At 34.8% G+C, this 18,492-nt stretch overlaps 1 protein-coding gene across 1 annotated transcript; it reads left to right on the forward strand.

The window, feature by feature from the left end:
• The first annotated feature begins 16,984 nt into the window (after positions 1–16,984).
• On the forward strand, positions 16,985–17,739 carry LOC123835931 (transcription initiation factor IIA subunit 2-like). The gene has a single exon (XM_045865109.2). The coding sequence runs from the start codon at positions 17,129–17,131 to the stop codon at positions 17,456–17,458; it is 330 nt and encodes a 109-aa protein (XP_045721065.1). The 5' UTR covers positions 16,985–17,128; the 3' UTR covers positions 17,459–17,739.
• Positions 17,740–18,492: the final 753 nt, after the last annotated feature.

Below are 18,492 nucleotides of genomic sequence, written 5' to 3' on the forward strand. Positions count from 1 at the left end.
ATAATAAAAATGATAAAATGATTAAAGCCAGCCTTTCTTCACTGAATTGCCTTTGTTCCTTTGGTGAAGAATAGTTGACTATAATTTCTAATTTGTTCCAACAGCCAATGTCTATTTTTTTCACCAGTGCACATAAACTAAGAGTAAGCCTTGAAATTAGGTAGTTCAAGTACTCCAGCTCTTTTCTTCTTTAGTGTTTGTTTTAGGTCCCTCACCTTTCCATACAAACTTTAGAATCAGTTTACTGATATCCATAAAATAATTTTCTGGGTTTCTGACTGGTATTATACTGAATCTATAGATCAAGTTGAGAAGAACTGGCATCAAAATAATACTGCATCATCCAATCCATGGACATGGAATGTATCCCCATTTATTTGGAACATCTCTGAATTTGTATCATTGTATTACAGTTTCCTATGTAGGCCCCGCACTTATTTTGTTAGATTTACACCTGAGTGTTCCATTTTATTGCATGCTACTTCACATATATTTTAATTCCAAATTCCAGTTGTTGTTATATAAAAAAGCATTCTTTTGTATATTACTTTCTCTTTTTTGACCTTGTTACACTCACTTATTAGTTCCAGGAATTTTTTGTCAGGTTTTTGGAATTTTCTATATAAATGATCATACCATGTACAAATAAAACCAGTTTTTTTTTCCATTCCAATCTATACATTTATTTTCCCTTATTTGTCTTATTTCACTAACTAGGATTTCTAGTATGATACTAAATAGGTATGGTGAGAAAGGATATTTGTTCCTTATCCCCGATCTCAAGAGTTAAACTTCTGGTTTCTCATTATTCCATATGATGTTAGCTATAAGATTTTTGTAGCTATTCTTTATCACATGGCAGAAGTTCCCTTATATTCATAGTTTAATGGACATTCTGATCATAAATTGGTATTGGATTTTGTCTAATGTTTTTAACATCAACTGATATGAGCATATGATTTTTTTTGATATGGTGTATTTTACTGATTGATTTTTTAATGCATACCAGAAATAATCCCACATAGGTAGCGTGTAAGGTAATTCCACTACTAAATAACACTATTCCTTTTCATGTGCTCTTAGGTAATTTATAGCATGACCATTTCCATTCTCCCACTCCTTGTCACATTTTTGTTATTCATTTCACTTATCCATATGATGTGATCACTACATACATTGATACTACTGTTACTTACTGTTACTTTCAAAGAGCTGTTATTTTATAAATCAAGAAAAAGAAAAATTAAAGATTTTAATTTACATTTATTCCTTCTAGGATGCCCTTTCTTAAATCTTTCTTTTTTAAAGATTTTATTTATTTGACAGAGAGAGAGATAGCGACAGCAGGAACACAAGCAGGGGGAGTGGGAGAGGGAGAAGCAGGCTTCCTGCCGAGCAGGGAGCCCGATGTGGAACTCTATCCTAGGACCCTGGGATCATGACCTGAGCTGAAGGCAGACGCTTAACAACTGAGCCACCCAGGCGCCCTAGGATGCCCTTTCTTTCATTATTAGGTTCAGATCTCTGATCTGTATCATCTTCTTCTGCCTGAAGAAAAGCTTTTAACATATTTTGTACAGCAGATCTATTGACAATAAATTCTCTGTTTGTCCTTGTCTGAGAAAGTCTTCCTCTTTTACTTTTGAAGATAAATTTTCTACGTAAAGAATTCCATATCAGTTGTTACTTTTCCTTCTAACATTTTAAATACTTACTCTGCTCTTTTATTTCCTGCATGATTTCTGACAAAATGTCCATTGTTCCCCCGTTATTCTTTTTTTTTAAGATTTTATTTATTTATTTGAGAGAGAGAGAATGACAGACAGAGAGCATGAGAGGGAGGAGGGTCAGAGGGAGAAGAAGACTCCCCGCCGAGCAGGGAGCCTGATGCGGGACTCGATCCCGGGACTCCAGGATCATGACCTGAGCCGAAGGCAGTCGCTTAACCAACTGAGCCACCCAGGCGCCCCCCCCCCCCGTTATTCTTTTTCAAAAATTGTCTCTCAGTGTTTGGTTTCCTGCAGTTTAAACATAGCCAGCCTAGATATAGTTTTTGTTATTGTTGTTGTTATTTGTTTTGCTTGATGGCCTCTGAGTCTTTAAAATCTGTATTTTGGCATTTGTTATTAATTTTGGCAACTTCTAGTCCATTATTACATCAAGTATTTCTTCTTTTCCTTTTTCTCTTCCTTCTACTTCTGATATCCCAGTCTGAAAGGTTTCTATTGATCTATCTGCAAGCTCACTGATTCTGACTTCAGTTGTGTCCAGTCAGTCTGCTGATGAGGCTATCAAAGCATTCTCCACTTATGTTACAGTGGTTTGGATTGCTAGCATTTCCTTTTGACTGTTTCTTAGAATTCTCATGTCTCAAACTATCCATCTAAGTTTTCATAATCTCTAGTTTTTCATTTAATAAGCAAATTTATTTAATAAGCAAATTTATTTTCTATTTCCTGTCTGATGTATGTATATATATATATATATATTTCATGTCCAAGTCTCCTTCTAAAGATCTCGTCAGGCTGTGTGTGCGTGTGTGTGTGTATTTTGCCTTTTGGCATGCCTTGTAATATTTTCTCTGGAAAGCCAGACATGTTGTACTTAGATAATAGAAACTGAGGTAAATAGGTCTCTAGTGTGAGCACTGATGTTAATCTTTGTATGTTATTTATTTATTTACTGCAGGTATATGTACATGCCAGAACTTGAAATTATTCTAGTGCTCTTGTTTTGTCTCCCCATTGACATTGGACTTGTGTTACTACTCAGAGAGAACCTGTGTCTTACATCTCTTTCAGCTGTAATTCACTGTTATTATACTGGAACACTAATGGTATAATGGTCAGGTGTGAGGAATGATATGTATTCTATAACCTAATTAAATCTCAGTCCTTTGGTTGGTCTGTGTCTCTGGCCTGTGACTGTCACAAATGTTACTTCTCTTGTATAGCTTTCTCCCCACGTCAGTGATACAAGACAGCTAGAAGAGGCTGAAGTTACAAAATGCCCTTCCTGCCTTTATTATAGAAAGAGTTTTGTGTATTTTTCATAAGGATTAATCAGAAGGTCCTTCTGAGGGGTCCTTTCTTAGATCTTTATTTGAGAACTGGTAGGGTTCTTGGAGTTAAATCCCACAGAAGAATAAGAAACTGCCTAAGTCTCAAGTTTCATACTTTATGCTAGTCCACATTCAGCCTCCAGCAATTTCTTAAAATTACACTAAAGTGTCCCTCCCAGTTTATGGTTCCAGTATCCTCTGCTCCAAATTTTGGCTAGGACTCTGAATTTGCCGGTCTTCCTAGATTATAGCATGACAATTTTCCATATAAACTAATTTCTATAAAATATTTTATTTTTTCAGTCTGTCCAGCTTTTTCTTGTAAGGCAAGAAAAACTACTTGTAAGTTCTTTACATGTCAGAGCTAAAACTAAAAGTCTTGCTTTACTTTTGAAAAAATGTTATGCTAGTTTATACAATGGAGTAGAAGACTATTAAGATATTAAATGCTGTAAACATTAGGTCTCTTAAAGATTTCAGTTTTCTATAATTACATATTGTGCCATTTAAATTTTTATGGAATTTTAATTTGCCCATCATAAAATCTTGAGATTCAGATATATTCTACCACTTTTAATTCACATAAAAGAAACATGATAACCAAAATATGAATAGTTGATTATTTATATTTATAATGAAGGTCCTTACTTTGCTAATAATCAACCAAATGTGATATAACATACTTTATTTCAAAGTTTTAATCGTAAGAACTTCTTAAAAATGTATCTTATGCATTGTCAGTATTTACAATTATCTTTTATTAGTAGTATAGGTATAGTAGGTAGGAGTAGAGATAGAGTATATTTCTGTGTAAGATCTAATGGAGACATTCAATTAAAATATGTCATGCTGGGCGCTGGGTGGCTCAGTTGGTTAAGCGACTGCCTTCGGCTCAGGTCATGATCCTGGAGTCCGGGGATCGAGTCCCGCATCGGGCTCCCTGCTCAGCGGGGGGTCTGCTTCTCCCTCTGACCCTCCCCCCTCTCATGCTCTCTCTATCTCAGTCTCTCTCTCAAATAAATAAATAAAATCTTAAAAAAATAAAATAAAATAAAATAAAATATGTCATGCTATCTATAATAGACCCAAAAAACTATGCAAATAATCTGACTACTCTCAGATTTTTTGATTGATTTATAAAATTACCATATTTAAGATATTGATTTCTATGCTTTCATCACTAGGAAACATTCAGCCAATTTGTTTGCAAACTTATGTTAAAATTTCTGGAAAATACTTGATGCTCTGGAACACATGGTTGATTATATAATTTAAAAATTATACTATTCCATCTAGAGAATAGATAAGAAAAGGGAAAAATGCAATGTTATATAATAATTTATAATACTTTATTACTGTTGTTAAATAACTAAACTCTTACCATATATCCCCAAAGAAAATTATAAATATTTTAAGACTTAATCATGGCTTTTTTTTGTTAAAGATTTTATTAATTTATTTGAGAGAGAGAGAACATGGGAAGAGGGGAACTGGGGGGAGAGAGAGAAGCACACTCCCCGCTGAGCACAGAGCCAGATGCAGGGCTCAATCCCAGGACCCTGAGATCTTGACCTGAGCCAAAGTCAGATGTTTAATGAACTGAGCCATGCAGGTGGCCTTAATCGTGGCTTTAAAAAAAATAAAATGTTTGGGCTTCTTGATAACTTGAATGGGCTAGATGTTGAGGGTATAATTTTTATTCTATCTTATAACAGTGTAAATCCTTATTCTAAATATTTTTTAAGCTGTGAAAATTGCTATATACTTTTTATACAAAATGTATTTTAAGTTGATATACAATTGACTGAGAAGCAAAAAGTTATTAAATACAATGAATTACAATGAATGGAAAACTAAGAAACCACTTACCAGTGACAGACTAAACATAGTTGGAAGGGAAAAACTGTGCTGAGTTAAAGCTTTTAACAAGCCATGGTCAATATGAAATAGTTTACATTCAAATGTCTACTATAAACTGATGACAGAAATCATATGTATAAATGCAAAATAAATATGACCTGCATTTCAATAACCAAGAAAAATAACAGAGCATATGAATAAAATAATTAGACATTTCAATACTTCATACTTGGAATATGACTTTATGGGACAAATTCAGAAAGTTCATCTATTACTTGGTTATTTGTACTTATAATGTTAGAGCCTTCCTGATGCCCTTTTGCCACCAAGAAAAGAGCAACCATTAAAAGTTAATGCAGTTCTTTGTGCTTTTGGTATGCCTCTATAACAGAAAAAAATAAAAAAGAAAAGAAAAAAGAAAGAAAGAAAAGAAACAAAACCCATCTCCAAAATAAGATAGTTTCACTGACTGCAAGGACAAGGTGGGTACCTTCCTGTTGCAGGAAAATGTCTTTAAATAAAACAGATTTATTGTAGAGACTTCAAAAAATATTTTTAAACTTAAAGAGATGTGGGAGAATAGCTTTTTAAATAGAGTGGTAAAGAAACGGGCAGATCTTCCACTCATATGTGAAAATATAAAGAAATCGGGCCTTATACTTTAATGGAAAACATTAAAATTCAAATCTCTCTGTCTCCCCAGAAATAAACTAACCAAAGGAGAACAAATCCAACAACCTACTATGTACCCATAAATTATACTTAAAAAATGAGGATTTTCATAAACCCCAATATTAATGGTAAGTAGGGAAATAGGCATTTGAAACCAGCCAGGCTAGCTATAGATAAGACCCCAGAGCAAAATGACAGGAGGAAATTATATAGGAAAAGGAGAATATAGCCATGCTGCATGGGTTATAGAAAAAAAAAATCACTCTGAGATAGGAGTCAGAACTTGAGTGGGGAGATACCACATCACTGAAACAAAGAGGATCATTTTTTAAAAATTACATCTATTTGAAGTAAAGGTAAGCATTCTTTTTTTCCCATAACACCTGCTCTGAAACATTAAAACTATTGCAAACCTACACTCTGAATTTCCTGAAGAGTACTAATAGTCTCTATTTCATCTGCAGACACTTGTTCTAATCTCTCCTCTGTCTCTCACTAAAGCCATGACTCCAGGTCTAACTGCCAGCATAAAGTTCTGACACTAAGAAGAAGTCAATGTAAATTTACTAAAAGCTTAATGCCAACTCTTTCCCATTCCTATTCATTTATAATCATTAAGTTCACTTATTTCTTGAGCAGATTCTTTTTTTTCTTGATTGCCAACACCTTTTTAAAAAATGTGTGTCAGGTAAGATTATCCTCTGCTCAGAATTCTTCAGCGGCATCCAATCTCAACATAAAATATGTTAACATAAATATGTTAACTTTGACACATAAGGTCCTACATGACCTGACCCTTGCTGTAGCTTTGACATTATGTCTTACTACTTGTTCTACTTTAGCCATCCACTATTCCTCAAATATTCCAGCCACACCTCTCCAAAATGACTTAACATCTGCAGTTTCTCCTGCCTGAAACACTCTTTCCTCAGAGCTACATGGCTCAAGCTCTTTTTTTGTTTTTGTGTCCTTAAATATCACTTTCTTAGTGAGCAACATAATATTTCCTTTTCCTCTTTTTAGCACTTAGTGATATCTAATTGATGATGATTAGATAGATATAGATAGATAGCTAGCTCTTTTTTTTCACCATTAATTTTATTTTTTTTAATTTAGTTTAACATTTTGATTCTGGTATAAACATGGTTCTTTTTTTTTTTCTTAGGTTATGTTAATCACCATACATCACATCATTAGTTTTTGATGTAGTGTTCCATGATTCATTGTTTGTGTATAACACCCAGTGCTCCATGCAGTACTTGCCCTCTTTAATACCCATCACCGGGCTAACCCATCCCCCCACCACCCTCCTCTCTAGAACCCTCAGTTAGTTTCTCAGAGTCCATAGTCTCTCATGGTTCGTCTCCCCCTCCAATTTCCCCCCTTGATTCTTTCCTTCCTGCTAAGATAGATAGCTCTTCTATATTTTATCTCTCCTCCTATAGAATATAAATTCTTTTTTTTTTTAAAGATTTTATTTATTTTTTAGAGAGCGAATGAGAGAGAAACAGCATGAGAGGGGAGAGGGTCAGAGGGAGAAGCAGGCTCCCCGCTGAGCGGGGAGCCCGATGTGGAACTCGATCCCAGGACCCTGGGATCATGACCTGAGCCGAAGGCAGACGCCCAACCATCTGAGCCACCCAGGTGCTCAGGAATATAAATTCTATTAGGACAGGAAAATTTGCCTTTTGTTAGTTTTTTTTTTTTGTCCCTTATCTCAAGCACTCAAAGCAATGTCTAGCACATGGTAGAAATTCAAGAATTATTTGATAAATAAGTGAATGCTATAGTTTTAGACTATACCACTCTATGACTTGAGAAAAATTATTCCTTGAGGTGTAAGGAGAAAGCTATAATCCCCAGTGATTTTACAATAGATAGAAACATTTTCACTCTGTGCAAAACTCCACTGAATTTTTATTTTAAGAGATATCTAATTGAAAGGAACAATCTGGTTATCTAGTTGGGTTTGTTTGTTTGTTTGTTTGTTTGTTTGTTTAGTTTAGTGTTAAGTCACAATTATTATAAAAACAACCAATTCTATCATGTCAAAAATGAATAAAGTTCTCTTTGAATAAAAATACACAGGCCACCTAGTGGAAATTATATGTGATAGATTCTCTGTAAAGTGAAAAGATGAAAGACCAACAGACTATGGTCTTTGATATATGACCTTTGGCATAAATTGTTAGCTTGCTGAGTTCTTAGATATCATCATGTAAGGACAAGTGGTTTTGTCATACCATTGCTAAACAACTATATATGAAAACACCACAAATTTCCCAATCAAAACTGTTTTAAAATTCAGTAAGCTAATTTGCTAACAACAAGGTATTGTAACAGAAAATGATACTTAGAATGATAATTTGCCACCCTTAAATTTACTCATTTAGATTAAGATTTTGTACCCATATATAAACAAACATACTGCACTACTCATGCTGCAAAATTTTAAAGTAAATCATACAAATTAATAATTATTAAAATAATTATTTTAAATATAAAATATTTTATGCTACAATATATAATGTGTATAAATATAATGGAAATTATAACGAAGTCTTAATTTCCCTAAATTTCTTGATCTCTTAAGTGAAAAGACAGAATGTAAAAAGCAAACTATGATTATAAGAATAAAATTTATTTTAAGGAAATTACTCAAGTGAAATTTTTGACACTACAGTAATATTTTCTGAATAATAATTTCTATTTAAATTATTTTCTTTCATGTTTTGCCAATTTTTTATGTTAAGTTAAAAAAATAAAAAATAAATATGTTCTTTAATGTCATAGTTATGCTGAAAAGATGATGAAAAGTAAAATAGGAAACATCCTGATATACAGAGTCATACAAATATGGTTGGAAACATCTTGATATGAGATGTGAGGAACTGGGTAATAATTTTGAGGAAAGATTCAGATTAACAATAATTTCAATGCTGTATGTTTTAGCATTTAACCTGATACTACTGAATTGAATCCTTCATATTATTGGTTTAGTTGATCAGTTATTTGGTTGTGTCTACAGACATATGACCAATGGCAGAATCATTAAGAATGATGAAAGTTTGGGGCGCCCGGGTGGCTCAGTTGGTTGGGCGACTGCCTTCGGCTCAGGTCATGATCCTGGAGTCCCGGGATCGAGTCCCGCATCCGGCTCCCTGCTCGGCAGGGAGTCTGCTTCTCCCTCTGACCCTCCCCCCTCTCATGTGCTTGCTCTCTCTCATTCTCTCTCTCTCAAAATAAATAAATAAAATTAAAAAAAAAAAATCTGGCTAGGGTCCCTGGATGGCTCAGTAGGTTAAGCATCTGCCTTCAGCTCAGGTCATGATCCTGGAGTCCCTGGATGGAGTCCCGCATCGGGCTCCCTGCTCGGCGGGGAGTCTGCTTCTCCTTCTGACCCTCCCCCCTCTCATGTGCTCTCTCTCTCTCTCTCTCTCTCATTCTCTCAAATAAATAAATAAAATCTTTAAAAAAAAAAGAATGATGAAAGTTTGAAACAGCAGTAAGAAAATAAATGCACCAAATGGGTACATACATATACCACCATGACCACACAAAAGAGATCATTTTGAAAGAGCTATCTAGTAGTTTTTTATTTCCCCTATTTTTTATCATTGAAACAGCATTTTCCAAGATTCCATTAATTGAAATCACTGGAGATACAGTGACTGACAGGCTTTAGTTCAGTTAAAAATTACATGCAGAGTTTACCAACAGTTTTACTATTGACCTCCAAAGACAAGGAATGATTCATCATCTTTCTTCCCCACCAAAAACACTATTTCTACTCCTTGACTTATTTTCTTGTTGACTCTTTGCCCATAAATCTGACTAGCAACAAGATTTATTTGACATTCCCTAGTAGATCATTACTTTGTACACTAATAAACCCTTGTACTGTAAAAGAGTGGTGGTGATTATTTTACACAGTAATCAACTTGGTTTTAGTATGTTCTGAATATACAAAGCAGATGGGAGAAAATTAAATGTTACTATTTGTAAAACTTCCATTAAGGAGAAAAATCAACTAAAACAACACAAGGAAATAAACTGCTACTCAATACACATGGTTACCTATTAGCAAGCTGTGACATGTTACTATATTTATATAAAAATAATCAAAGGAATAATGTTAATTATAAATGGCCACATAACAGAGAATGTACCAATACTAATATTTCCATATATTCCTAAAAACAGAAAATACATAAAAATAGATTAATATACAGTTGACCATTTTACTAAAATATCTTGAAAGTAGCCTTTTCACTTTGTTTAAATATAATACCTCAGAGTGAGTTAAGTGCCTAGGTGCCCCACTTTTACCTACTCTTTTACCTCTATAATTAAACAAGTGCTACACACAATTAAATTTTTCTAAGACTAGAATCAAAGTCATTAAGTTACCAATAAAAAGATTATATAGATTCTCAAGATATACCTCAAAAATGTCAAGAATGACTTTTAAACATTCTGTGAGGAGAAAAGCACTCAAATAAAGGCTGTAGGATTTTTATCTGATATTCATATTTTAGTGCCTTTGATTATCTATGGACTATATAAGATTTCTTATTTATTATATCAGAAAAACATAGGTCTCTTCAAATTCTGTTGGAATTAGATATGGTTTTTTTATGGAAAAACTGTAACAAATGCTCCACATTTATTAGTTTACCCCTTTCAGATGTGTTTATTAAATAACATTTTTGGTGCATAGAATAGGAATTGAGAGATTGCTTTGCTTCATTGTCTATTTATTTATTTATTTATTTATTTATTTATTTATTTGCAGGCATGTGGTATTTTCTTATGGTCACAGCCCTGGTAAGCTAATATATCCTTGTTTATAGACAAACAAGTATAAGGAATATACAACATCATGTCAAGTGCAGGTGTTCAGAAAATGTCTTATTTGGCCTTCCAATCCATATCTGAGATTTCAAAGACAGTATTTTTTTTTTTACTGTACTGTACTGCTATCCTTCCTCATCTCCTTTCCTAATAAATATCACTATTACAACTTTATACTTATTTATGCAAGTCTTTATTTAATGAGAATGGCATAATATAGAATATTCAATTCCAATTCAACCTACATTGCCTCCCTCTCCCTCCATTCCAGGCAAAGCAGCTAAGTCATATGTGGTGAGACAATCACTGAGACATTAATTTATGATTTGTTCCCAATGCTGTCAATATATGTAACAAATAAGATGTGACGTTAAATTTGCTTTCCTCAAGGGCCTATTAATGCCCTTAAAAAAACATTAATATCTTAACCAAAGGCAAAGTTAAGCTATAATTTGTATAGCTCTAGCAGTCAGCCCCAAAAAGATGACTGGATTTAAACTAGGGAAAAGGCAGCAAAGAAGCCATCTTCAAAGTAGCCTGGATCAATGAGCATATTACTTGGGATCTGTGTGATAGACTAAAGGAAAGTCTCCCCTCCGGGCTTGTAAGTAGGATTCTAAGGAAGAGAGTTTTCCCACTCATCCAGTTTTACAGCTGAAAATGGATTTCATCCCAGCCCGGAGAATAGATGCATTGAGCAGTTTAAACAGGGTTTCAAAAAATAAACAGATATAGTGTTTATTTTTTGCACTATGGCATATTTATTGCATGATTAAGTTTTAATTCCTTTGACTTGTAATAGTCTTCTGACTCACTCAAATGGCATTGCATAGTAACACTGTGGAGAAAAAAGTAGAGGTCAGTAGAGTAAAATGTGATTTCTTTAGATTATGTTTCTCTTTGTCCTCTGCATAAAGTGAGATAGATGCTTCTGTCCCAGTGGCAACCAGAGCAAATTGGGCCATGGGTCACAGCAGAGAGGGACACAAATGAGGATGTACAAAGCTGAGGTACAACTTCTGATCAGATAATACAGAAATGATCTAAAAGAGAATACTTATTTTCTACTTCTATTGCAGAAGACAGAAAATGGATTCATCAAAATGTGTGTGTCAGGGGGAGTGTCAGAAAGGCCAATATTGGGGCATCTGGGTGGCTCAGTCATTAAGCGTCTGCCTTCGGCTCAGGTTATGATCCCAGGGTCCTGGGATCAAGCCCCACATCGGGCTCCCTGCTCAGCGGGAAGCCTGCTTCTCCCTCTCCCACTCCCCCTGCTTGTGTTCCCTCTCTTGCTGTGTCTCTGTCAAATAAATAAATAAAATCTTTAAAAAAAAAAGAAAGGCCAATATTACTAGGGAGATGTATAGATGAGTCTTACTATTAAAATATTTTTAACCAGTATACCTTATTGCCTGGCACATGACAGATAATGATTTATCCTATATATTTATGCTGAGACTCTCAAAAAAGGAATAAGAAAATTTTTAGGCTTTCATAGGACAATAAAATCAAGCAAGAGCCTTGGGGATCAAAAGTAGTCAGGTTGAGCCTTTCAGATCAAGCTTAAAGTATCTTTTTTTTTTTCTATTTTAGCACTTTGGAGAACGTATACTTGTCCATTAAAACATTAAGACAGAATATTTGAATTTACAATGTAGTTCATTAGCCCACCACTTACTGAATTAGAGCCATGTGACATTTGGCTAATTAAAAAATAAGAATATATTAAAATGCTTGATGTGAATAGATGTAATTTAATTATAGCATTCAAAAATCACTTTGGTACTTCTACAAATCTACTCAATTTTTACTTTTATAATATCAAAATTGTATTAATTATTATTTAAATCTGGAGAAGTCTATATTGATCAGTTAGTCAAACTCCCTCTCTTTATAGTTGCAGAAACTGAAACACAATAATAAATAATGAGGTTATTTTCAATCAACATTATGACTTTCCTTTGGTAAAAAATACCATATTTCATCTATTTTTAATTAAGAAGAATATTGAACATTATTGGAAAGAGTTTGAATTCTATATGCAAGTTAGATATCATAAATTAGATGGATGTTTAATCAAACCTAGCAAAGGATCTAATACCTTACATTACATTTGCACTTAGTTTTTTAATAGAAAAGAGATTTCTGAGCCACATTCAACAAAACTCTTTGTAGTGATAGAGAAGTGGAGAAAAGGTGAGTAGATTGTACAGGAGAAGCTGCAGGGCCTCCACTCATGCTCGACAAAAACATAACAGATGCACAGATTTTTAGATGGAGACATATGAAAATGCCAATTATTAATTTCTTATAACCACAATCAGTTTGAATTTTCAGTTTTTGAACCTCTTGTTCCACTCTCTTTTCTCTAATGTATTTTCTTCTCTATATTTTCTTATAGTTTTTAATATCTGAGAGACTTCACATTGTTTAAATTTGAACAAAGATTTATAATCAAGATAAAAGTACTCAGTTCAACTCTTTATTTTTATAAACACCTGTGTTCTCTCATCTTTTAAATTTTCTTATAATTTTTACCATCTGTTATTAATAAGGTGAATTGCTTGACACTCCCCAAGGAAGTCATTCTCTCTCTCTCCTCCTTCTGTGTTTAGCTGTGCTCTGCCCTATCTCTAGAACTATTTTCCACAAAAGTCATTTCCTCCATCATGATTTTCTCAATGCCTTCAGATATAAGTATCTGCTGCTCCATCAGGTATTTCTAGTCTCTTTGCTCTGAGCTTTAATATCATTCACAGGACCATGTCTGGCACAAAGGTACATAAAATATATTGATTATAATATATCAACATTTGATTGCTATCACAAATTGAGAAATTATATGTTGTCCCTACTATATATTATTTTTGGATTATGTCTTTTCTAAGAAGAGCAAACTAAATATAGATTAAGTACATCAAATAAATATGTATTTAAAAGTAGTAGATATTGGGCGCCTGGGTGGCTCAGTTGGTTAAGCAACTGCCTTCGGCTCAGGTCATGATCCTGGAGTCCCGGGATCGAGTCCCGCATCGGGCTCCCTGCTTGGCAGGGAGCCTGCTTCTGCCTCTGACCCTCCCCCCTCTCATGTGCTCTCTCTCTCTCTCATTCTCTCTGTCTCAAATAAATAAATAAAATCTTAAAAAAAAAAGTAGTAGATATTAAGAGAAAATTTATAAGGTTTTCCTACATGCATTCCTCTATGAAACAAATGCATCTAAAGAGTACAATGGATTAATTGTTGCAGATGCTATATTATGCCAAAAATATCTCCTCTTTAGAACTCAAATGTTCATTTCCCAGCTGCCAGAAGTGTGACTGTTGATAGTTCATAAGAGACTCCTTAAGAATTATTCTCTGCGAAACAGAGCTGCCTCACCTAAGTTTATATCCCATCACTATGTGCAGATTTGTCGATGACTGGGCAATACTGGAAATGTGAGGGCACAAGACCCTTTACCTCAATTCTGGACAGTTCTTAGTGTTCATGCCAGCTCTATGGCTCCCCCTGTGGCATCAACAGGCCTCTGTTGTGACCATATCCCAGTTTTACTGATTCCTATACCACCTTGCTTCCTTCACTCCCTTGCAGATAATGCCTCCAAGAACACTGCTCAGTAAATTCCCTGCATGTAAATCATCATGTCAGAAACTGTCTCCCAGGAAACCAGACTTCATCAAACCAAAGCACTTTATGAGAGAATCTGTCAGTTTTGAAAACCTGCTGAACCCAGAATGCCAGCCAACACTTCCTCAGGGTGGTACTATTTAAGAAGGGCCTTTTGAGATTGTACTCCCATTTTCTTCTCCCCAGCTCCTCCTATACCATCCTGCAATTAGCAAAGTTGGAGAAAAGGGTAAGACTTCTAGATGGAAAAGAAAGAAAAGAAGGAAAAGAAAAGAAAAGAAAAGAAAAGAAAAGAAAAGAAAAGAAAAGAAAAGAAAAGAAAAGAAAAGAAAGGAGGGAGGGAGGAAAGGAAAGAAAGAGAAAAGAAAAAGAAAGTTTATTTCCTTCCCTATTCAAGAACCAGGCTACTGTGCTCCAGAACAATGCACATGAATTTGGAAATGTGTAATACTACACTAAAGCAGTCATTTAATTAGAAACAGAGACTATTTTAGGGGTCAGTGTGACCAGACAACTTTTCACTATCTGACCAATGAAGTCATGGATTCTCTGGTATCCAACCCAGGCAGATGTAATAAACAAATTCTCAGAGAAAGCAAAACAATCAAATTGTGTTCTGTTGCATTCAGCACCAAACCTGTTCAATCTTGTGGACTGCATATGGAAATTAGGCAAAACAAAGTAGTGACGGTGTCTTTGCATATTAGTCTCTTTCCTGAGACCTGATTCTTGAGCATTTTATTGTCCTGCCCAATTACTGAATGTGGTAAATAGAAATGGTTTTCAAAGTTCATGAGCAGTGAATGAAGACCTACCAATTTTGTACCTAAAAAGGCAAAGAGAACAGAGAATGGACTTTGAAAGACAAACTTTGGAGGTAAGGAACAGGTGTTAGTAGACAGTGCTATGGGAAATGTTCACAGATGTTGATGTGACATATTTCTAAAACTTACAGGAAAAGAATAAATATTTACTGAGAACCCACAAGGCAAGTCCTACTGAGGTGCTGTTGTTAAGTTCCTCTGAAGTACAGAGAGACAAGAATTGGCATCATACTTGCAACCCTTAACTGAATGATAGAGAAGACTGTGAGATAGACAGTAGATACAAATTAATGATTGATACTTAAGAGAAGATTGTTCTCACTTTCTTAAACACAAGACTATACTTATTTTTTTACTTTTTGTGTGGGTTTAGGATAATAGAGCCAGATGTAAATCAGCAATTTAGGAAAGATTAACCAAACAAGTTTTAGGCTGTGAAATATATTTTCTCACTTCTTCAATTTTCTTCTACTGGAAAGGCAATTACTAGTTGTGCACATAAACATAGAGCAAAGGAGTCACAATTATCTTTGTGTTAATACAAGTCCTATTCTGATACTTGAGTAAAATAGGAGATTTGACAACAGCTATTTTAAAACAAATTCATGAAAGATCCACAACTAATGTCATCCTCAATGGGGAAAAACAGAGCTTTTTCTCTACAGTCAGGAAAAAAACAGGGATGTTCACTCTCACACTGTTATTTAACATAGTACTAGAAGTCCTAGCTTCAGCAATCAAACAACAAAAAGAAATAAAAGGCATCCAAATTGGCAAGGAAGAAGTAAAACTTTTATTATTCGCAGATGGCATGATACTCTATATAGAAAACCCAAGAGACTCTATCAAAAATTGCTAGAACTGATAAACAAATTCAGTAAAGTCACAGGATATAAAATAAATGTACAGAAACCTGTTGCATTTCCAAACACCAATAATGAAGCAGTAGAAAGAGAAATTAAGGAATTGATCCCATTTACAACTGCACCAAATACCATAAGATACCTATGAATGACCATAACCAAATAGGTGAAAGATGTGTACTCTGAAAACTTTAAAACACTGATGAAAAAAAAAATGAAGATGACACAAAGAAATGGAAAAACAGAGCTGCTTGGGTGATTCAGTTGGTTAAGCATCTGGCTTTGGCTCAGGTCATGATCTCAGGGTCCTGGAATTGAGCCCTGTGTCTGGCTCCATGCTCAGTGGGGAGTCTGCTTCTCTCTCTCCCTCTCCCTCTCCCCCCCAACTCATGCTTGTGCTCTCTCTCTCAAATAAATAAATAAATAACCCCCCCCCAAAAAAGCAATGGAAAGATATTCCATACTCGTGGATCAGAAGAACAAATATTGTTAAAAAGTCTATACTACCCAAAGCAATCTACACATTTAATGCAGTCTCTATCAAAATACAACAACATTTCTCACAGAGCTAGAACAATCTTAAAATTTGTATGGAAACCCAGAGACCCCAAATAGCTAAAGTAACCTTGAAGAAGAAAAGCAAAGCTGGAGGCATCACAACTCCAAACAAAGCTATTACAAAGCTATAGTGATCAAAATAGTATGGCACTGGAAGAAAAAGAGACATATGATCAATGGAACAGAGTAGAAAACTCAGAAATAAACCCACAACCCACTGGAATATTACTCCACCCTAAAAAATAATGAAATCTTGCCATTTGCAAGGACATAGATGGGGTTAGAGAGGATTATGTTAAGCAAAATAAGTCATTCAGAAAAAGACAAATACCATAAGATTTCACTCATATGTGGAATTTGTGGAACAAAACAAATGAACAAAGGGGAAAAAAGAATGAGGCAAACCATAAGAGACTCTTAACTACAGGGAACAAACTGATGGGTTACCAGAGGGGAGGTGTGTGGGTTGGTGAGTCTGGATTAAATAGGGTAATGGGGATTGGTACTTGCTGTGATGAGCATCAGGTGTTGTATGGATATGTTGAATCACTATCTTGAAACCTGAAACTAATATTACACTGTATGTTAACTAACTGGAATTTAAATAAAATTTAAATAAAAAATTAAAAAATTAAACAAATACATAAGAATGGTCTCGCTGCGGCGGCCGAAGAGGTGGTCGGGAAGTAGGTGCTTCCTGCTGGGCAGCTAGCTCCTCCACTTCTGTCCGCTCCGCGGTGGGAAGCGCCTTCCCCACAGGACATCAATGCAAGCCTGAATAAGAAGAACAATTTCTTCTTCCTAAGCCATGGCATATCAGTTATACAGAAATACCACTCTGGGAAACAGTCTCCAGGAGAGCCTTGATGAGCTCATACAGTCTCAACAGATCACCCCCCAACTTGCCCTTCAAGTTCTACTTCAGTTTGATAAAGCTATAAATACAGCATTGGCGCAGAGGGTCAGGAACAGAGTCAATTTCAGGGGCTCTCTAAATACATACAGATTCTGCGATAACGTGTGGACTTTTGTGTTGAATGATGTTGAATTCAGAGAGGTGACAGAACTTATTAAAGTGGATAAAGTGAAAATTGTAGCCTGTGATGGTAAAAATACTGGCTCCAATACTACAGAATGAATTGGAAAAAAAAATGGCTTTTTTTTAATGCCATCTTCTGTTATTATTCATCGCTTTTTTGAAGAGAAGCATAGAAGAGACTTTTTTTTTAATTTATTCTGGCATCGCAGAAATGACTACACTGTGCTATATATACTATCAGAATTCCAATAGAAAGAAGCTTATAACTCTAGCCTCTTACATTACCTTTTCAGCATGAAGAAACAGAGGTTTTTTTTTAATAACAAACATTGTTGCCTTCCTAAGAACATTCTTGAATAAACTCATTTTAAAACTCAAAAAAAAAAAAGAATGGTCTCAAAAATTGTCATTATCTATGTGCTTTATGGGGAAAATGTTTTTATTTTCTGTGAAAACAACCCTGCTTCACTTACCAACAACTTTACTCTTAATTGTTGGCACAAGAAAAAAAAAATCATAAAAAGACAACAAAGCAAACAGAAGGAAAAACCTTATTTGTAATTTGCTCTCTCAGAACCAACACTTCTTCCTTACTTGCTCTTAACTTCTGTATCTAATAACATGAATTCCTGGCAGAAAAGACAACCCCAAATGGATTACCCACTAATTTATATATATGGTTTCCTCATGCCAAAGATAAAATTAAAATACCTAATATTTTATTTATGGTGCATGGTAGTTAAAATTGCTAAATAACTATATCAACTATTCCACAAATCTGTTTTTAATCCATTATTCTGGCTTTATCAGAAGAAGGTCGTAAAGTTAAGGAAGATAAATGTTGCAGGTGTTTAATCAACAGCACAGTCCCTTTTGTAATGTGTGCTTTGGCTCTTCTCATCATATATCTTCATGAAAGGCGGTGTTATTTGGAAACTTTCTGTTGATGGTCTCAGATCATTACTGAAGATGAGGGTATAACCTAAGTGTTTTCGCAGGACAGTTCTCAGCTCTGGTGTACCCTTCCCCTCCCACTTCATCAATTCTACCCAGTCTGAATTTCTTGACCTTTTGAGGCAAGATGCCAGTGCAAAGATACTAGTGCAAAGTAATTGCACTTTCAGTTGTTAATG

The sequence above is a fragment of the Mirounga angustirostris genome, unplaced genomic scaffold (genome assembly GCF_029215605.1).
Source record: "Mirounga angustirostris isolate CCGP_5_RB_7025 unplaced genomic scaffold, mMirAng1.0.hap1 SCAF_12, whole genome shotgun sequence".
NCBI classification, from domain to species: Eukaryota; Metazoa; Chordata; class Mammalia; order Carnivora; family Phocidae; genus Mirounga; species Mirounga angustirostris.

What these genes read in the sequence shown, in the direction of transcription:
- LOC123835931 (XM_045865109.2), top strand. Translation starts at nt 17,129, where the DNA reads ATGGCATATCAGTTATACAGAAATACCACTCTGGGAAACAGTCTCCAG.